A 17,239-nucleotide genomic window follows, 5' to 3' on the forward strand; every position below is an offset into this window, starting at 1 on the left:
TCCATTCCATTCCATCACTTACCACCATTTTTTTTACCCTCCAATTTGGGCGGAATGAACAACTTATCTTGTTCCGTCCTAAAATTTCCAAACAATGAAATGTTATTTTCGTTCCGCTCTGTTCCACTCCGCTCCATCCCACTCCGCTCCGCTCCATTCCGTTCCGTTGATTTTATGATATCCAAACATAGCCTTAGAGACCGAGGGAGTACTAATTTATAATTATTAAAAGTAGTGTCACTCATAATTATAAACTATTTAACCCGAAAACAAGAACTATTTGTGCCTGACCCAAATGTGAATGATCGCCGGCATCACACACCGCTTCATCGCCGACACGAATTAGGGTTTTGGAAGTACCAAATTTCCTCGCAATCATCATTTTCAATGGAAGATAGGATTAGCTCCCTACCAGATGAAGTCATATCTCACATTCTTTCATTCCTTCCAACCAAACTCGCTGCCACAACAAGCATCCTTTCAAAAAGATGGAACCCATTATGGCTCTCAGTTCCCACTCTCAACTTCGACGACAAAACCTCTCAAAACATCGAATCCTTTCTCAAGTTCGTCTCCTCCGCATTACTCTCACGAGACATTACTTTACCCATTCAATCCTTCCACCTCAAATGTGTAAACGCTTCTAAGCGCCGCCACTCACTCGACATCAACGCTTTCTTCGACGCAGTTGCGCAGCGAAGAGTCCAGAACGTCAGTCTTAGACTCACCATTAGGGTTAACGTACCTCCTAGCCTTTTCACTTGTAGAACCCTTGTTGTTCTTCATTTGAGAAAGATAAAAGTTAACCACCTTTCTAAACTGGATGTTGATTTTCCACTCCTCAAAACTCTCAGTTTATCTTACATTAACTTCGAACGTATCGATTATCTTCCTGTGCTTCTATATGGATGTCCCGTCCTAGAGGAATTCCGTACAAAATGGTTAGGTGTACGTAGTAGGGATAAGGCAGTTCCTCAAGAGGTTATAATGAAAGATTATCCAACTTTACCAAAATTGCCGTATCTGATGTGTATGATTCATTGGCCAAACGGCCAGGTTCTGAGAGGAGAACTAGTAAGAACATTGTTGGTGTCATTAGAGATTATTTCTTTCTACTTAGCACCGACATCTTTACTGACACTTTGAGATTACGCTATTAAGTTTGTGTTGCCGTGTCAGTGTCGATGCTTCCTATATTTCTTCATTTATTATGTTTTTCTATGATAAAAGAAATTAAGGTTGATATCTAACTTTGATGAATCACAACAGGACTCACATTGCTGCAGCTATCCTATTCTTTACAATGTAATATACATGGAGGTAATCCTTAAGCATAGATATCTTAAGGAGGAGTGGGTGTGGTTGCTAGAAAGGCTGGATTATTTTCCCAACCTTCGAAATCTTACCATTATCGAGGTTTTGTACTGTCTACCAATCTCTTTTTGTTTTTACTTCATTTTTTGTTTACCTATTTTATCTTATAAAAAGTATGTGAATGACTGACAGGACAATGAGAATGGAGAGGAAATTGTGTATAATTGGAGGGAACGAACATCTATTCCGGAATGTCTTTCAGTACATCTTAGAACATGTTTGATTAAACAATTTACATACACAGAATGTGGTCTTCAATTTGCTGAATATATTTTGAAGAATTCAAAAGTACTGGACACAATGTCAATCAAGAGTGCTTCTTTCATAAATGAAAATGTCAAGCACCAAATGTTAACGATATTAGCTTCGGAGGAAAGAGCCTCGGCAACATGTAAACTTTTATTTGATTGATGAAAGTTTGGGCATAATTGCGGTATAGTTCTCATATGTCTATACACTTGTTATATTTTGTTTTAAAGACATTGCCATTGTTTCACTTTGACTCATTTAGATATTTAAATATATTCACTTTTATGTAATTAATTGATGCTAGATTCTTTCAAATTTCAAATTTCTAAGCTTATTGATGATTGTGTTATACTTAGGTTATAAAAATATAGAAACAATGTTGGTCATTAGACAGTGATGGATAAGTTTATATCCCCAAATCAACCAGCTTTTCTTATGGGGGAAGGTTGCTGGTTGAGGGAGTGATGGGTGTCACTGAGGTGGTCGACATGGCCAAGAGAACTAAGAGAGCTTGTCTCATTCTTAAGGTGGATTTTGACAAAGTGTATGGTTCAGTTAGTTGGAATTTTCTAATTTTCTGCATTATATGCTTATTAGATTTGCGTTTAGTTAGATGTGGAGTTAAGACTATTCTTAGAGGGTTCGAGGTGGCCTTTGGCTCCGAGTTCATTTCTCATATCTTTGTTACTTGTAAGTTACCTTTGTTTGTGTGGTATAGAGTTTTTAGTGGTTGAGGTAGTAGGTAGTTATTCCTAATGAACTTAGGGTCTGTTTTGAGTTTCTCTCTGTCTCTCTCTAGGGGGCAGGATTAAGTATAGGGGTGGGTGTATTTTAATTTGGCGTGCCGTTGTATGGTTCATTTGAAAAGCCCGAAATGATGTAATATTTAAGGGAGTCACAGGTTCAGTGAAAGAGAGTAAGAGATGGAGGAGAATAGTACTTTCTTGACTTGGAATTGGTTTTGGGCAAAAGATAGGTGAACTATTGCACCTTCAAGGAATGAATTTAGAACCCTATTCTTTACTTGCACCTATCAAGGGTTGGGTGTTTTCCTTAGTTTTGAGGTAGATTTTGACCGTCTTTGGTGTGTTTTAGATAGAGATTTGATTTGTTCGAACGTATTGATTATCTTGCCATGCTTCTATATGTATATCCCATTCTAGAGGAATTGCTTACAGAATGTTTAGGTGTACGTTATAGGGATACAGCAATTCCTTACCAAATTTGGTGAATCTGATCTGCATGATTCATTGGCCAAATTTTCTGGTTCTGCATGGGAGAACTAGTAAGAACATTGTTGGTGTCATCATATAGAGATTATTTCTTAATCTATGATGCTTTTCTATGATAAATGAAATTAAGGTTCATATCTAACTTTTGTGAATCTCAACAGGACTCACATTGAGGTAATCAATAAGCATGGTGATCTTAAGGAGCAGTGGTGTGTTTGCTGGAAAGGCTGAATTATTGTTCGAAGTTTTAGAATCTTACCATTATCGAGGTTTTGTACTGTCTACCATTCTCTTTTGTTTTTACTTCACCATTTTTGTTTACCTATTTTATCTTATGAAAAGTATGTGAATGGTTAACAGGACAATGGGAACGAAGAGGAAATTGTGTATAATTGGAGGGAACCCACATCTATTCCGGAATTTCTTTCAACACAGCTTAGAACATGTTTGATTAAATAATTTACATGCACAGAATGTGGTCTTCAATTTGCTAAATATATTTTGAAGAATTCAAAAGTACTGGGCACAATGTCAATCAAGAGTGCTTCTTTCAGAAATGCAAATGTCGAGCACAAAATGTTAATGAAATTAGCTTCTGAGAGAAGAGCCGGCCTTGCCAACTTTTAAACTTTTATTTGATCGATGAAAGTTAGACATAATTATATTAGGTTTTATAGACATTGCCAATGTTTCACTTTGACTCATTTTGATTTTAAATATATTGATTTTATGTAATTAGTTGATGCTAGATTCTTTCAACTTTTTAATTTCTAAGGTTATTTTTTATAAGCCAAAGAACTTGTATTAAAGATGAACACAAGGGGTGCTCAACTCTCAGTACAAGAAAACTCAAGCTAAATGAAAATAAACTAAAACAGAGCCTCAAACTTAAAGAACAAGTCATATGGCCGGGTCAACTACCCAGTCCTCCCATTTGTGACTAGCAGAATGATGATGTCTTACTTGATACCATTTCTATTTTCGCAATTTGATTTTACCAAAAGTATCCCACTTGCTCAACATTCCATCTTTGAATAGGATGTCCTTCCTGCATAACCAGAGCCACCAGCAAACTGCAGACCAGAATTAGCAGAAGAATTAGTCATGGAATATTGAACTGATTAAAGAGCAGAACTTTGCTATATGATTATACATTGGTTCAGCCGCTTCCATTTCAGGGATTCCGGTCCACGCACACGTGCTTTGTCACCTCTGCAAAAACAAGATTATGTCTGCCTTCGAGAATGCCTCAGCTTCGCAAGTAGCTGTTTTGTTGGCAACCGATTTAACAATAATCTCCAACAGAAAACTTAAAATATTACTCGGAATTTTAGACTTCCAAATCAAGTCCAATCCTGATAAACAACCAGTTTCCAGAACTATATCTTCTCTCAACAATTCTGATAGAACCTAATAGGTTTTTTTACAGAAAAAACGGCATTTCCTTTCCGCCACACAAAGGAGTCATCTTTGTCAGCTTTAGGTTGGACATGTAGTAAGATCCCTTGCAGATCTGTCAATTGATTTTCTTCTGTCAGGTCCAGAATTTCTTTAGTCACACCAATGATCCAATGCCATTGACCACCCAACCGCAAGCTCATCTCTGATATTTTTGCATCACGAAATTCCGCAATCTGATAAGGGCAGGGAACTGTCTACACAAAGATTCTGTTTTGATCTCCAAAACTCAATTCTGGATTCATTCCCCACTTTAAAATTAATTGCTTTGGAGAACCACTTCTAAGCTTATTGATGAATGTGTTTTCCTTAGGTTATTTGAATGCCCATCAATTTTTGGTAGTCTTGTTGTGGACTTGTGAGAAGGATTAATGGATATCAAATTTTCAACTAAATAGACTAAAGTAGTAGAACATCAACAGACTTTTAATGGAAAACAAGCAGCTAGTTTGGTAGTTTGGGCTCAGTTGGAGAGTATGTATGAGAACCAACACTAATACCATTCTCATTGTATTTGAGGTTTTAAAACATTATTTTGGTAAAAAAAATCTTGAAAGTTTTAAATTTTTTAGCATTATATTAATTGTTTAGATTTTTTAAAAAAAATTTATAAGAAGAATTTTGAATTTTCAAAAGAATTTTTAACATGTTATAATAATTGAGAAGATTATTATTATTATTATTATTATTATTATTATTATTATTATTATTATTATTATTATTATTATTATTATTATTATTATTATTATGGTCTGACCCGAGCAAATCCAATGAACATAATTCAAAGCCCAAGTCCAATTGAGCATGTGCTCTCCGTTGACCGTTGGAACTTCACCTCATGTGCCCCGCGAAGTGGACACTTAATAGCAGGAAATCCGGTCAATATTCCATTCTGAACCAGGGACAAACCTAAACTTAACTTGTGTAGACAAAGTCCCCACTAAATGTTTCAAACCCACCATGTATATATGTTATTATATACGTATTTGTTTTCCATGTATATATGTTATTATATACGTATTTGTTTTACATGCATATTTGTCCATATCTGTAGTTGTCATATTTAGTTGTAAATGTGTAGATGTTTAAAGAGGATGATTTATTGTTTTGATAATATAATAGAAGAATGTGTGATGGAATTTCCCTCTAAAGTTAAGTTAAATATGAATATGATATTTAGGTTATAAATTGTTTCTAAAAAATTAATAATTATAGTTGATTTTAATAATAAAAATACTAAAACACTACTATTTACTATATTTACTACATCTAATGGAGTAAAATTAAATTAAGGTATATTAATAAAAATAAAATTAATGATGTATTTATAATTTGATGTGATAATCATTTTTAAGATAAAAAATGTCAATTTATCTTTTTTATGAACAAAATGATATTTTTATATCTTAAAATTTTATTTTGTTATATTTTTAATTATAAAAACTTATATGTGAGTTTTGCCCTACTACATAATATTTCTTCGTCCGTCCCTGCTCTGAATACGGGTGGTTCAAATAGGACGTGAGTAATTTGCTGACTCTGCTCTACATTGTGGCATTCTGGCAGTTTCCTCCGTTTTGGGCCTCCAACGATCCAGCCCAAAATGAGGAAATCTTGACTCCGCGCTGGGGGCTATAAATATCCTATTTCATTAGAGGGTCAGGTAACTTCATTCATTCTCACTCTTACCTTGTACTTTCACTCTGATTGCTCTCTCTTCTCACTTTGGCATCGGAATACCTTGCAGGTACACCCCCATTCATTCCAAGTCCATTGAAGACCATTGACAATCCAGTCTGATCAGGTACGATCAATTATTATTATTATTTAAAAATATCCATCTCAATGTAAAATTTAGGCAAATTACATTTTTTGGTCCCGTACCTTATGTTAACCTCAAGGTTCTTTTTCTTCCTTTAATTTAAAAAGGGTTCATATTGGTCCCTTAGCTTTCAAAACGTTTCATTTTAGTCTCTTTTATCAAATTAGAGACGGAAAAATTTAGAAATCGGTCACTAAATTCATCGCTAATTAGACAAAAATACAACTTAAGGGACCAATATGAGCTCTTTTTAAGTTAAGGGACCAAAATAAAATTTGAGATTAACATATATGACCAAAAAGAGTATTTTGTCTAAAATTTAAAATAGTAATACTAATTATTGGAAATTTTTTTTTAAAATAATTATGTTTAAAAAAAAATCATGTTTTCAGATTATTTATCAAAATGTCTAGGTTTGGGATACCGAAAAGGTGAATGCGTCAAATGAAATGGCGCATAAGTGTATTTTAGAGGTGTATGCGCCAATCGATTTGGCTAGCCCTAATTCTCCCTATGTTTGCGCCAAATGGAATGACTCATTAGGGTTATTTTTTTTCCTTTTAGCCAAACCATTTGGCGCCTAAGCCCAATGGTATATTTTTTTATTTTTTTTTAGTTTTTATAATTAACATTTAGAACCACCTATTTTGACATCCGGTAATCGAAATCGAAACAACGGGTCTATATAAAAAAACCGGAAATAACAAATTTCATTACTTTTAGGGAAATGGTACATCGACAACAACTGATTAAAGAAAACATAACAAAATGCCTAATGGTGCCCATCGCCAAGATAACCATATGTTCCGCATGAAGGTCTTGTTATCGGACGTCTAGCGCGGTCGTTGACGCCGCCGCGAAGCCTGTTCCCTTCCTTGGCTTGTTCTAATTTAACCCCTTGGACCCATTTTATGATCTTTGTAATTCTCGATTATTTAATTAATTATTTTATGATGTGTTTGTGAATTATTTGGTATAATTATGGGATTATTTAGTATTAAACTATGTTATTAATTAATTATTAGTAATAATATAATGAGGTTATTAGCATTTGGGCCTAACATATAGTTAGTAGTAGCATTAGTGGGGGTGTGAGATTAAGCCCATTAGTAGCATTAAAAGTTAGTAAGAATAATAAAACAAAAGAAAATTAGGAAAAATATATTAGAATTGGCATTGTGTGAAAGAATGTAGAAGCGGAAGAGAAGAGAGAGCTAGGGCAATCACATTGGAAGCTTAGGGCAACCTTCAATCCAAGGTAAGGATGGGGTTCCTACATTATAAGGGTTTGTATGATGATAGCTTATGGTGGGTATTAGATTACATGCTCTTGTATCCATGTTTGTATGAAAAATTGGGTTTTTGGGTGTGTTTATGATATTATGAATGTTGTGTGATTTTCTGCAAAATTGGATAAAATTGCTCATAATGTTGATATAGATTATGTTAGGATGATGGATATAATGTATGTGTGTTTGATAGAGTCAATTGACACTGGTTTTGTTTGGAAAAATTGGAATTTTTGGGTGTAAAGGGGTGATTCCCGTAGCAGTAGAAAACAACAGTAACCATACAAACAAGAGAAAACAATAAGCATGGCAACAAAACCCGTACCTGCGTGTACCCACCCGAACCCGCCTCAAAGTTGACGGGAAAAACCCGCTTTGACTAGGTTTAGATTCGGGATTGGATTTTCCCCGATTATAAAATATGGGGACGGGTCAAGTAATGGGGGCACCAATACCCACTCTGAACCCGTCTCCGAATCCGCCCCGTTTATTTCATTGTGTATATTATTTTTGATATTTTGATTTGTATTTATTATTTAAAATATTTGAAATGTATGTATGAAATTTTTTGAAACTGTTTCATTTTATTATTTATAAAGTAATTTAATTTTGAAAAAAATAAGTATTTCTATTAAAAAAGTTGATTTCACTAAATAGATGGTAACAGGCCGGAGATATCTGAACCCAATCCGAACCTGTTTGGGTCGGGTTTGAGTTTTAATTTTCCATCTCCATTTGAATTTAGGGCAGGAAATTGCTTGAAGATTCGAGTTTGAATTTGAAAGAGCTATAACTGTCACGAACCCGCTCCGTTGCCGTCGGTAGAAAACAACGAGCATTTTTATCATAAAAAATATTTGTACTTTGAAAGAAACACTGTAAAAAAAATTAAAAAATCGTGTTGGTATGTGGTTTACGAGGCATAAGAACAACCATTCTCCCATCCACTATTTCTTACTCATCATGAATCTTCTCCCTCAAGATTTTCACCTTTGAAAAGGAGAATTTCACATGCTTCGCTTTGAACGTCAGCTAGGCGTGCATGCTTACGAAACGTCATCTAATAGAAAAAGTAGTAGGGTTTAGGGTTTATGGAGAGAACTTGGGTCGTCGTGAGTCCAAGGAGAAGGAGAGCAGTTAGGCTGGAAAGCAGTAGGACTTAACAGTACTCATCATCAACAAAAGGAATAACCACATGCTATGTCAACAATCTACCCGAAGATATCACGGAGAAAGAGATGGAGAGAACGTTTGAAAGATGGGGAAGGGTGTCAGACGTGTACATCGCAAAAAAGAGAAACAAGCAAGGAAGGAAATTCGCATTTGTCAGGTTTGTAGACATCAAAGATGAAGTATGGCTTGAGAAGCAAATGAAGGACATATGGTTTGGCACGTACAAGGTGTGGGCAAACATATCAAGATTTTCCAGACCCATCAGATTAGGGAGAATAATGAAGAGTAGAAGTTCGGGAAGAGAAGTCCAACAACACAGACATAAAAAGTGGGACCAACCGGAAGAGAGTTCAAGATCAAGAGCTAGAATGTGGCAGAGCTTGAGAAAGGAGGGAAAGTCATATGCACAGGTAATTAAGGAAGAAGAGCCTATGGTAAATAACATCAAAGTAGCAGGTCCAGCAAAAGCGAACAACAAAGAGCTCAATACAGTGGAGAAGCAGTGGACAGGAATATCTATAAGCATTAAGGAAGATGAAATGGAGTGGGCCAAGAAGGGGCATATAGGATGCCTGAGAAACGCAGATATGATAGGTTCCATCAATCAAAGGCTGGCCAATGAAGGAATTGTCTCTATCAAAGCAATACCGATGGGCGGCGAAAAGGTGTTCATTAAAACAACGGAAGATGAGGATCTGAGTGCTTTGATGAAGGAATCAGAAGATGTGTTTAACCAGATATTCACAGTGGTAAGAAAGTGGGAAACTCAAGACGTTGGAGGGGCAAGATACGTTTGGTGTCGGATGTATGGCGTCCCCATTTACGCGTGGAAGAAAAGTGTCTTCTCTACGTTGACAACATCATTCGGCAGGCTCATCAAGTTAGATCCGGTGACCGAAAATCTACAGAGACTGGATGTGGCTAGGGTATATGTGAGAACACCAAAACTGGACTTTATTAACAAGGTGATAAAGATTAATATTAACAACAAAAACTTCAGTATTAGAATCACAGAGGAAATGTGCGAATGCTCGTATGTGGAAAAGGAAAAATTCATCCCGGATCTAATTGAAGAAGACACTAGTGACGAAGATTGTGATTCATCTTTCATTCCTTCATCAATGGCGTCTTCAGAAGGTGATGAGGTGAGAGAGTGGCTGGAAAGTAATTACGATAATTTAATGCGGGAGTCAAAACAAGCAATCAAGGAGTGTGAGCGGCTCGAGAATTCGGCGGAAACAGAGAGACAAAAGAACAAATGCACATATGTTAATGAGGAGAGAGAAGGGAGTATGGGAGGCGGAAATAAAGGGACCGTTATATCTACATTAATCGAGAACATCAGCAATGCCACAAGCCAACAAATAATCAATCTTGATGAGGTGGAAAAAGAAACGTGTGGGAATACAAATAAAAAGCCTAGAGAAATAATAGGAAACTTAGGTGGGCCTAGTCAAGGAAAAAAGAAAAAAGAAAAAAAAACAGGAAGCAGATACGGGCCAAGCTAATGTTGAAAGCCCTGTCAAATATTGTGGAATAGAAAAGGGAGGTTCTAGCAAGGAGAAAGGGAACTCCAACTGTGAGAAAGCAGGAGAAATCGAAAAAGGCGAGGAGGAAAACAGAGGAAACGGAGATCAAGAAAGGATTCAAGAATCACATTTTGAATTAGTTTCTGTTCCTTCAGATTCAATAGGAAGAGAAATCGAAATTTCAAATCAGGGTCAAAGTCCAGCAAGAACGCCCAAAGAAAGAAGAAGAAGAAGGAGTGCTATACTAAGAGAAAAGAAGAGAGCGAGAGCAAAAAGAAGAAAAGGGAAGAGCCTAGCTTGCAACTGCAATCAAAGGAAAGCATCGCAAATCCAGGTATTAGATTCTTCCGATCTCAATTTAGTAGGGAGTGAGATGGATAGGGTTAACTGGAAAATACTCCACGGTGATGCAAAAGAAATCGCAAAAGACACGTGGGATCTAGGCAAAGAATTTGGATTAATCCATAAAGGGGAGGAAGGGGAAATTATTCAAGAACTGGAGCTGGGAGTGAGCAAGGGGATAGGGAGCAACCCAATTGCGTAAAGAGGTGTTCTGGAAAGGGGAGTCAAAGCAAGATTCAAGGATATGAAGATAATCAGCTATAATATCAGAGGGTTAGGAGGGTTGGCTAAGAAAAAGGAAGTACAAAATCTAATTCTGAAGGAGAAACCAAATATTATCGGCATTCAAGAAACAAAGCTGGAGGTAATTGATAGAGTAATGTGTCATTCGATGTGGGGGTCAAACGACTTCGATTATGCTTTCAAACCATCAATAGGCAGATCTGGAGGGTTACTGGCAATCTGGGATAGTAATGTAATTTCAATCCAGAGGAAACATATCTTGGATAATTATTTATGGCTGGAAGGTGAATGGGGTGGAGACAGAATAGAAGTCAACTTAGTTATAGTTTATGCTCCTTGCGACGGTAGAAGTAAAGCAACTCTGTGGGAGGATCTAGCATCGAGAATAGAAAGGAAGCAAGGAAAAAGTATCTGCATAATGGGGGACTTCAACTTTATAAGAGAAACTTCTGAAAGAAAAGGGGGCAGTGGAAATATTCGAAGGGATGAGATAGAAGAATTTGATAACTTTATATCAGAAGCAGAGCTGGTGGATCTCCCGCTGCACGGCAGAAGGTTCACCTGGGCCAGACCCGGGGGCGCAGTCATGAGTCGACTGGATAGATTCCTTAACTCAGACAAATGGATGTCAATCTGGTCGAAAAGCACTCAATGGTGCCTAGATAAGGGGTTATCTGATCATTGCCCTATCATGCTTTGCGATTCAGTACAAGATTGGGGTCCGAAACCTTTTCGTATGCTGAAATGCTGGAAGGATGTTCAAGGGTATCATAAATTCGTTACCGAAAGTTGGCGCGACATAAAAGTGGCGGGATGGGGGATGTTTGTCTTAAAAGAAAAGCTCAAAAGAATCAAGGCAAGGCTCAGAGAATGGCACAAGAATCATACTCAAAATTTGGAGGAAAGAATTCTCGAGGTAAAGGAAAAGCTAAACCAAATGGAGATTAAGGGTGAAAGCGCAGCCCTATCAGAGGAGGAATTGGGAATTAAGAGAGACACTGCAAGAAAACTACATGATCTTTCAAGTCTAAATTGTAAAATTCAGTGGCAAAAGGCCCGTTCAAGATGGTTGAAGGACGGGGATGCTAACACTAAGTATTTCCACAGATGCATAAACAAGAGAAGGAAAGACAACGAAATCTTGAGCCTGTCCGTGAATGGAAGAAGGATAACGGACGCAAAGGAAATAAAAAATGAGATCTTTGAGCACTTCAAACGTCTCTACTCAGCTCGTGGTGTTAGAGTGATCCCGGATAATATGGAATTCAAAAGAATTGGTGCTGGGCAGAATATTGACTTGGTGCGAGAATTCTCGGAAGAGGAAATTCGAAGAGCAGTGTGGGAATGCGATAGTGACAAAAGCCCAGGACCGGACGGAGTGAACTTTGGCTTTCTGAAAGAATTCTGGGAAGAAATTAAGCAGGACTTCATGAGGGTTATGATTGAATTCCATGAGAACGGAAAGGTGGTGAAGGGTGCCAATAACTCATTCATTGTATTAATACCAAAGAAGAGAAATCCGATGCAAGTCTCAGATTATAGGCCAATCTCATTGATAGGGTGTATTTATAAGGTGATCTCTAAAGTCCTGTCCAACAGATTTAAAAAAGTTATTAGTACGGTGATTTCGGAGCCTCAGTCTGCATTCATTTCCGGTAGGCAGATCCTGGACGGGATCCTTATCGCTAACGAAATCGTGGACGAAGCAAAGAAAAGGAAGAAAGAAGTGTTGATGTTCAAGGTTGACTTTGAGAAAGCCTACGACTCGGTGGATTGGAACTTCCTCGAATATGTGATGTTAAAGATGGGATTTCATGATAAGTGGAGGAGGTGGATATTAGAATGTTTAAAATCGTCAACAGTGTCCGTGCTCGTTAATGGTAGTCCGACCAATGAAGTTAAAATGGAGCGAGGTTTAAGACAAGGAGACCCTATGTCACCTTTTTTATTTCTAATAGCGGCTGAAGGTTTCAACATGCTGATGAAAAAAGCAGTGGAAAGTGGTAAATTTACCGGGTTCAAGTTCGAGAACGGAGAGGCACGATTCTCCCACCTTCAATACGCGGACGACACGCTTATAATTGGAGAAAAAAGTTGGTCAAACATTCGTCTAATTAAGGCTAGTCTACTGCTGTATGAAGTTATGTCAGGTCTCAAAGTGAATTTTAACAAGAGCATCCTAGTGGGGATAAACATCCAGCAAAGGTGGATGGAGGTAGCAGCAAATATCATGAATTGTAAATTGGGTTCAATTCCATTCAATTACCTCGGTCTCCCAATCGGAGCTAATCCAAAGAGATTAGTAACTTGGCAGCCAGTGGTAGAAGCTGTTAGATCGAGGCTTTCTAAATGGAGAAACTTTCATTTATCGATTGGCGGTCGAGTGGTTATCCTAAAATCAGTCCTATATGCGCTTCCGGTATACTTTCTCTCTTTCTTCAAAGCTCCGACAGGTATTATCTCAAAGCTCAATTCTATTTTCAAGCAATTTTTATGGGGTGGGAGTGAGAATGAAAGGAAAATTAATTGGGTCCACTGGGATAAGGTGTGTAGGCCGTTAGAAGAAGGGGGATTGGGTGTGAGAAATCTCAATATTTTCAACAAGGCTCTCCTAGGTAAATGGATGTGGAAAATTAAATCAGAAAGAAATGGTTTGTGGTACAGCGCATTGACTTGTAGGTATGGTAGATTAGAGGATCTTAGTGAAATAGAGTGGAGAGGAGGGTCACAGTGGTGGAAGGACATTCGAGGAATAGAAATAAGAGAGTGGGAAAATTCAAGCTTCTTCTCTGTTAAAGAGGTGTATAGGGACTTGCTTTCGAGTGTTACTAATCCCTCTAGCCCCACGTGGATTAAAGCTTGGCATAATTCGATTCCGTTGAAAGTGTCATGCTTTGTGTGGAGATTATTTCAAAACAAAATAGCTACTAAGGATAATCTCTTTAGAAGGGGTGTAATTGGAAGCAGTTCGCTCAACTGTGTTGGTGAATGCGGGGGTTTAGAATCTGTCTCACACCTATTTTTCGAGTGCCCGTTTTTTGCAGGTTTGTGGCAGAATGTTTGCAAATGGATTAGGACAGATACTGCTCTGCACAGAGAAGGATTGGTTCACTTTTCCCATTTTGAAGGACTGGGTGGAGGAGGTAGGGAAGTGTCATCTAAAGTCAGCGTGGTCTGGTTCGCATGTGTATGGAGTATCTGGAAAGCCAGGAACGACAAACTGTTTCGTAACACTGAGTTAGATTCGGGAAAGTTATTCGAGGACGCTAAAGAATATGCAAGGAGATGGCTGTCCACAAAATTTATTGACGTAAAACTAAATATAGCTCAATGGAACGCAGATCCCAGGCCCTGTTTAGGAATATCAAAGTCATGAGATCAAACTTTTGGGGAGTGGCAGCGAATCTTGACTTGTCTGAGTCTAATTCAGGTGAGGATGTGTCTCGGGTGATCGGTTTGCAACTGTGGATAATATTCTGTCTTCAGGGCAGAGGCAAGGATGTTTCCTTTGGGTGATCGATGTTGTTGTGTCCGTCTAGCCCGCCCCATTCATCTCGGCGGGTAAGAGAGGTGGAGTGCTGCTGTTGGTGGTGTTTCGCCGTTCGGTTATATGCTGCAATTAGGCGCTCAGAATCATTGTTATTGGCTGCATAAGTTAGTGGCTGCATAAGTGTCATTGTTATTTCGAGTCGTCTTGGAGTCGGTAATGTTGTGCTGGCAGTGTATCTCACTAGCTGATTCTCTTGAATTTTCTGAATTTACTAGGATGTTGGTGTTTGGCAGTCTGTTGCCTTATGTAGCAGGAGTAAGCTCATACTATTTGAATTGTAGTTGGGGTGATACTATCAAGTTCTGAGGTTTGTTTAGGCAGTGGATTAATTTTGTATTTAGATTGAGGATTTATTCTGTACTGGTGTGGTATGGTGGTAAACTGCTCATTGGCTACATTAAGCTATTATGTTTGTCAATGTTTTCTTTGTAAGGCGCAGTGGCACGCCTCATGCCATAGTGATTGTTAATATAATGCTTTTGCTGTTTAAAAAAAAAAAGAATTTCACATGCTTCAAAGCTTTCACAAAAGCCGCATGCATAACAAACTAACTAAACTCCACAAGTTTCACACATTTTTTAGTTAGGTGAATCGTTTAAGATTGCATCTCATGCAAATTATTAGTGTCACTCATAATTATAAACTATTTAACCCGAAAACAAGAACTATTTGTGCCTGGCCCGAATGTGAATGATCGCCGGCATCACACTGCTTCATCGCCGACACGAATTAGGGTTTTGACAGTTTGAAATTTCCTGGCAATCATCATTTTCAATGGAAGATAGGATTAGTTCCCTACCAGATGAAATCATATCTCACATTCTTTCCTTCCTTCCAACCAAACTCGCTGCCACAACAAGCATCCTTTCAAAAAGATGGCACCCATTATGGCTCTCAGTTCCCACTCTCAACTTCAACGACAAAACCTCTCAAAACATCGAATCCTTTCTCAAGTTCGTCTCCTCCGCATTAATCTCACGAGACATCACATTCCCCATTCAATCCTTCCATCTCAAATGTGTAAACGCTTCTAAGCGCCGCCACTCACTCGACATCAACGCTTTCTTTGACGCCGTTGCGCAACGAAGAATCCAGAACGTCCGTCTTGACCTTACCATTAGGGTTAACGTACCTCCCAGCCTTTTCAGTTGTAGGACCCTTGTTGTTCTTCATTTGAGAAACATGAAAGTGAACCGCCTTTCTAAGCTGGATGTTGATTTTCCTCTCCTCACAACTCTCCATTTATCTTTCATTTTGTTTGAACGTATGGACTATCTTGCAGTGCTTCTATATGGATGCCCCGTTCTACAGGAATTGCGTACAAGATGTTTAGGTGTACGTAGTAGGGATAAGGTGGTTCCTCATGAGGTTATAATGAAAGATTATCCATCTTTACCGAAATTGCCGCATCTATCCCGCATGATTTATTGGGCAAATCTTCAGGTTCTGCGTGGAGAACTAGTAAGAATATTTTTGGTGTCACCATATAGTGATTATATCTGCCTATGTAGCACCGACATTTCTTGAAAAAATCTATGTCTGTGACCTGACACTTGTGATTACGTTTAGGGGTGTCTGTGCTTCATTTATTTCTTCATTTATTAGGTTTTCTATGATAAAAGAAGTCAAGGTTGATATCTAACTTTGGTGAGTCACAACAGGACTCACATTGCTGCAGCTATCCTATTCTTTACAATCTAACATACATGGAGGTAATCCATAAGCATAGAGATCTTGAGGAGGAGAGGGAGGAATGGATGTATTTGCTAGAAAGGCTGAATTATTGTCCCAAACTTCAAAATCTTACTATTATCGAGGTTTTGTGTTGTATTAATCGCCTTCGTTTTTACTTCGCCATTTTTTGTTTACCTATTTTATCTTATAAAAAGTATGTGATTGGTTGACAGGACAATGAGAATAGAGAGGAAATTGTGTATAATTGGAGGGAACCAGCATCTATTCCGGAATGTCTTTCAACACAGCTTAAAACATGTTTGATTAAACAATTTACATACACAGAATGTGGTCTTCGATTTGCTGAATATATTTTGAAGAATTCAAAAGTACTGGACACAATGTCAATCAAGAGTGCTTCTTTCATAAATGAAAATGACAAGTACCAAATGTTAACGAAATTAGCTTCAGAGGAAAGGGCCTCGCCAACATGTAAACTTTTATTTGATTGATGAAAGTTTAGGCGTAGTTGCGGTATAGTTCTTATATGTCTACACTTATTATGTTCTGTTTTAAAGACATTGTCATTGTTTCACTTTGACTCATTTAGATATTTAAACATATTGACTTATATGTAATTTAATTGATGCTAGTTTCTTTCAACTTTTTAATTTCTAAGCTTATTGATGATTGTGTTATACTTAGGTCATAAGAATGTAGATACAATGTTGGTCATAAGACAGTGATGGATAAGTTTATATCCCCAAATCAACCAGCTTTTCTTATGGGAAGGTTGCTGGTTGAGGGAGTGATGGGTGTCAATGAGGTGGTCAACATGGCCAAGAGAACTAAGAGAGCTTGTCTCATTCTTAAGGTGGACTTTGACAAAGTGTATGGTTCAGTTAGTTGTAATATTCTAGTTTTCTGCATTATATGCTTTATTAGATTTGGGTTTAGTGAGAAGTGGAGGTCTTGGATGACAGCTTGCATCTTTAGTGATAATCTTGCAGTGCTGGTAAATGAGTGTCCTACTCAAAAGATCAGTATCCAATGGGGTTTGAAGTAAGGGGATCCTTTACCTCCGTTCTTTTTCTTCCTAGTGGTTGAGGGGCTTAGTAGTATAGTTACCGGGGTTGGGGAGATTGATCTTTACTCTGGGTTTAGGGTCAACACATGTGGGTTGATGGTGTCATATCTTCAATATGCTGATGATACTCTCCTTGTAGCTGACCCTACTCTAAAGAAGTTGTGGAGTTTTAAGACTATTCTTAGAGGGTTCGAGCTGGCCTTTGGCTCTGAGTTCA

General features: G+C 37.8%; 1 protein-coding gene across 3 annotated transcripts; it reads left to right on the forward strand.

The window, feature by feature from the left end:
* The first annotated feature begins 276 nt into the window (after positions 1 to 276).
* On the forward strand, positions 277 to 16,732 carry LOC131646371 (FBD-associated F-box protein At5g56370-like). Of its 3 annotated transcripts, XR_009297449.1 has the most exons (5): positions 277 to 1,074; positions 1,270 to 1,416; positions 1,507 to 1,807; positions 3,017 to 3,124; positions 3,216 to 3,584. XR_009297449.1 is itself a non-coding variant. In XM_058916424.1 (4 exons), exons 1-3 carry the CDS (start codon positions 388 to 390, stop codon positions 1,783 to 1,785), a joined length of 1,113 nt encoding a protein of 370 aa, XP_058772407.1. In that variant the 5' UTR covers positions 277 to 387; the 3' UTR covers positions 1,786 to 1,807; positions 15,923 to 16,003. The 3 variants fall into 3 exon arrangements, 2 of the variants coding, with proteins under 2 accessions (XP_058772407.1, XP_058772406.1); XM_058916424.1 differs by lacking the exons at positions 3,017 to 3,124; positions 3,216 to 3,584 and adding an exon at positions 15,923 to 16,003; XM_058916423.1 differs by lacking the exons at positions 277 to 1,074; positions 1,270 to 1,416; positions 1,507 to 1,807; positions 3,017 to 3,124; positions 3,216 to 3,584 and adding exons at positions 14,856 to 15,722; positions 15,923 to 16,078; positions 16,169 to 16,732.
* Positions 16,733 to 17,239: the final 507 nt, after the last annotated feature.

Source organism: Vicia villosa, linkage group LG2 (assembly GCF_029867415.1).
Source record: "Vicia villosa cultivar HV-30 ecotype Madison, WI linkage group LG2, Vvil1.0, whole genome shotgun sequence".
Classification (NCBI taxonomy): Eukaryota; Viridiplantae; Streptophyta; class Magnoliopsida; order Fabales; family Fabaceae; genus Vicia; species Vicia villosa.

Excerpts from the sequence above, each read along its gene's own strand:
- LOC131646371 (XM_058916423.1), top strand. The coding sequence starts at position 15,036 with ATGGAAGATAGGATTAGTTCCCTACCAGATGAAATCATATCTCACATT. Across the intron at positions 15,723-15,922 it reads AGGTTCTGCGTGGAGAACTA|GACTCACATTGCTGCAGCTA; the intron begins GTAAGAATATTT and ends GAGTCACAACAG. Across the intron at positions 16,079-16,168 it reads AAAATCTTACTATTATCGAG|GACAATGAGAATAGAGAGGA; the intron begins GTTTTGTGTTGT and ends ATTGGTTGACAG.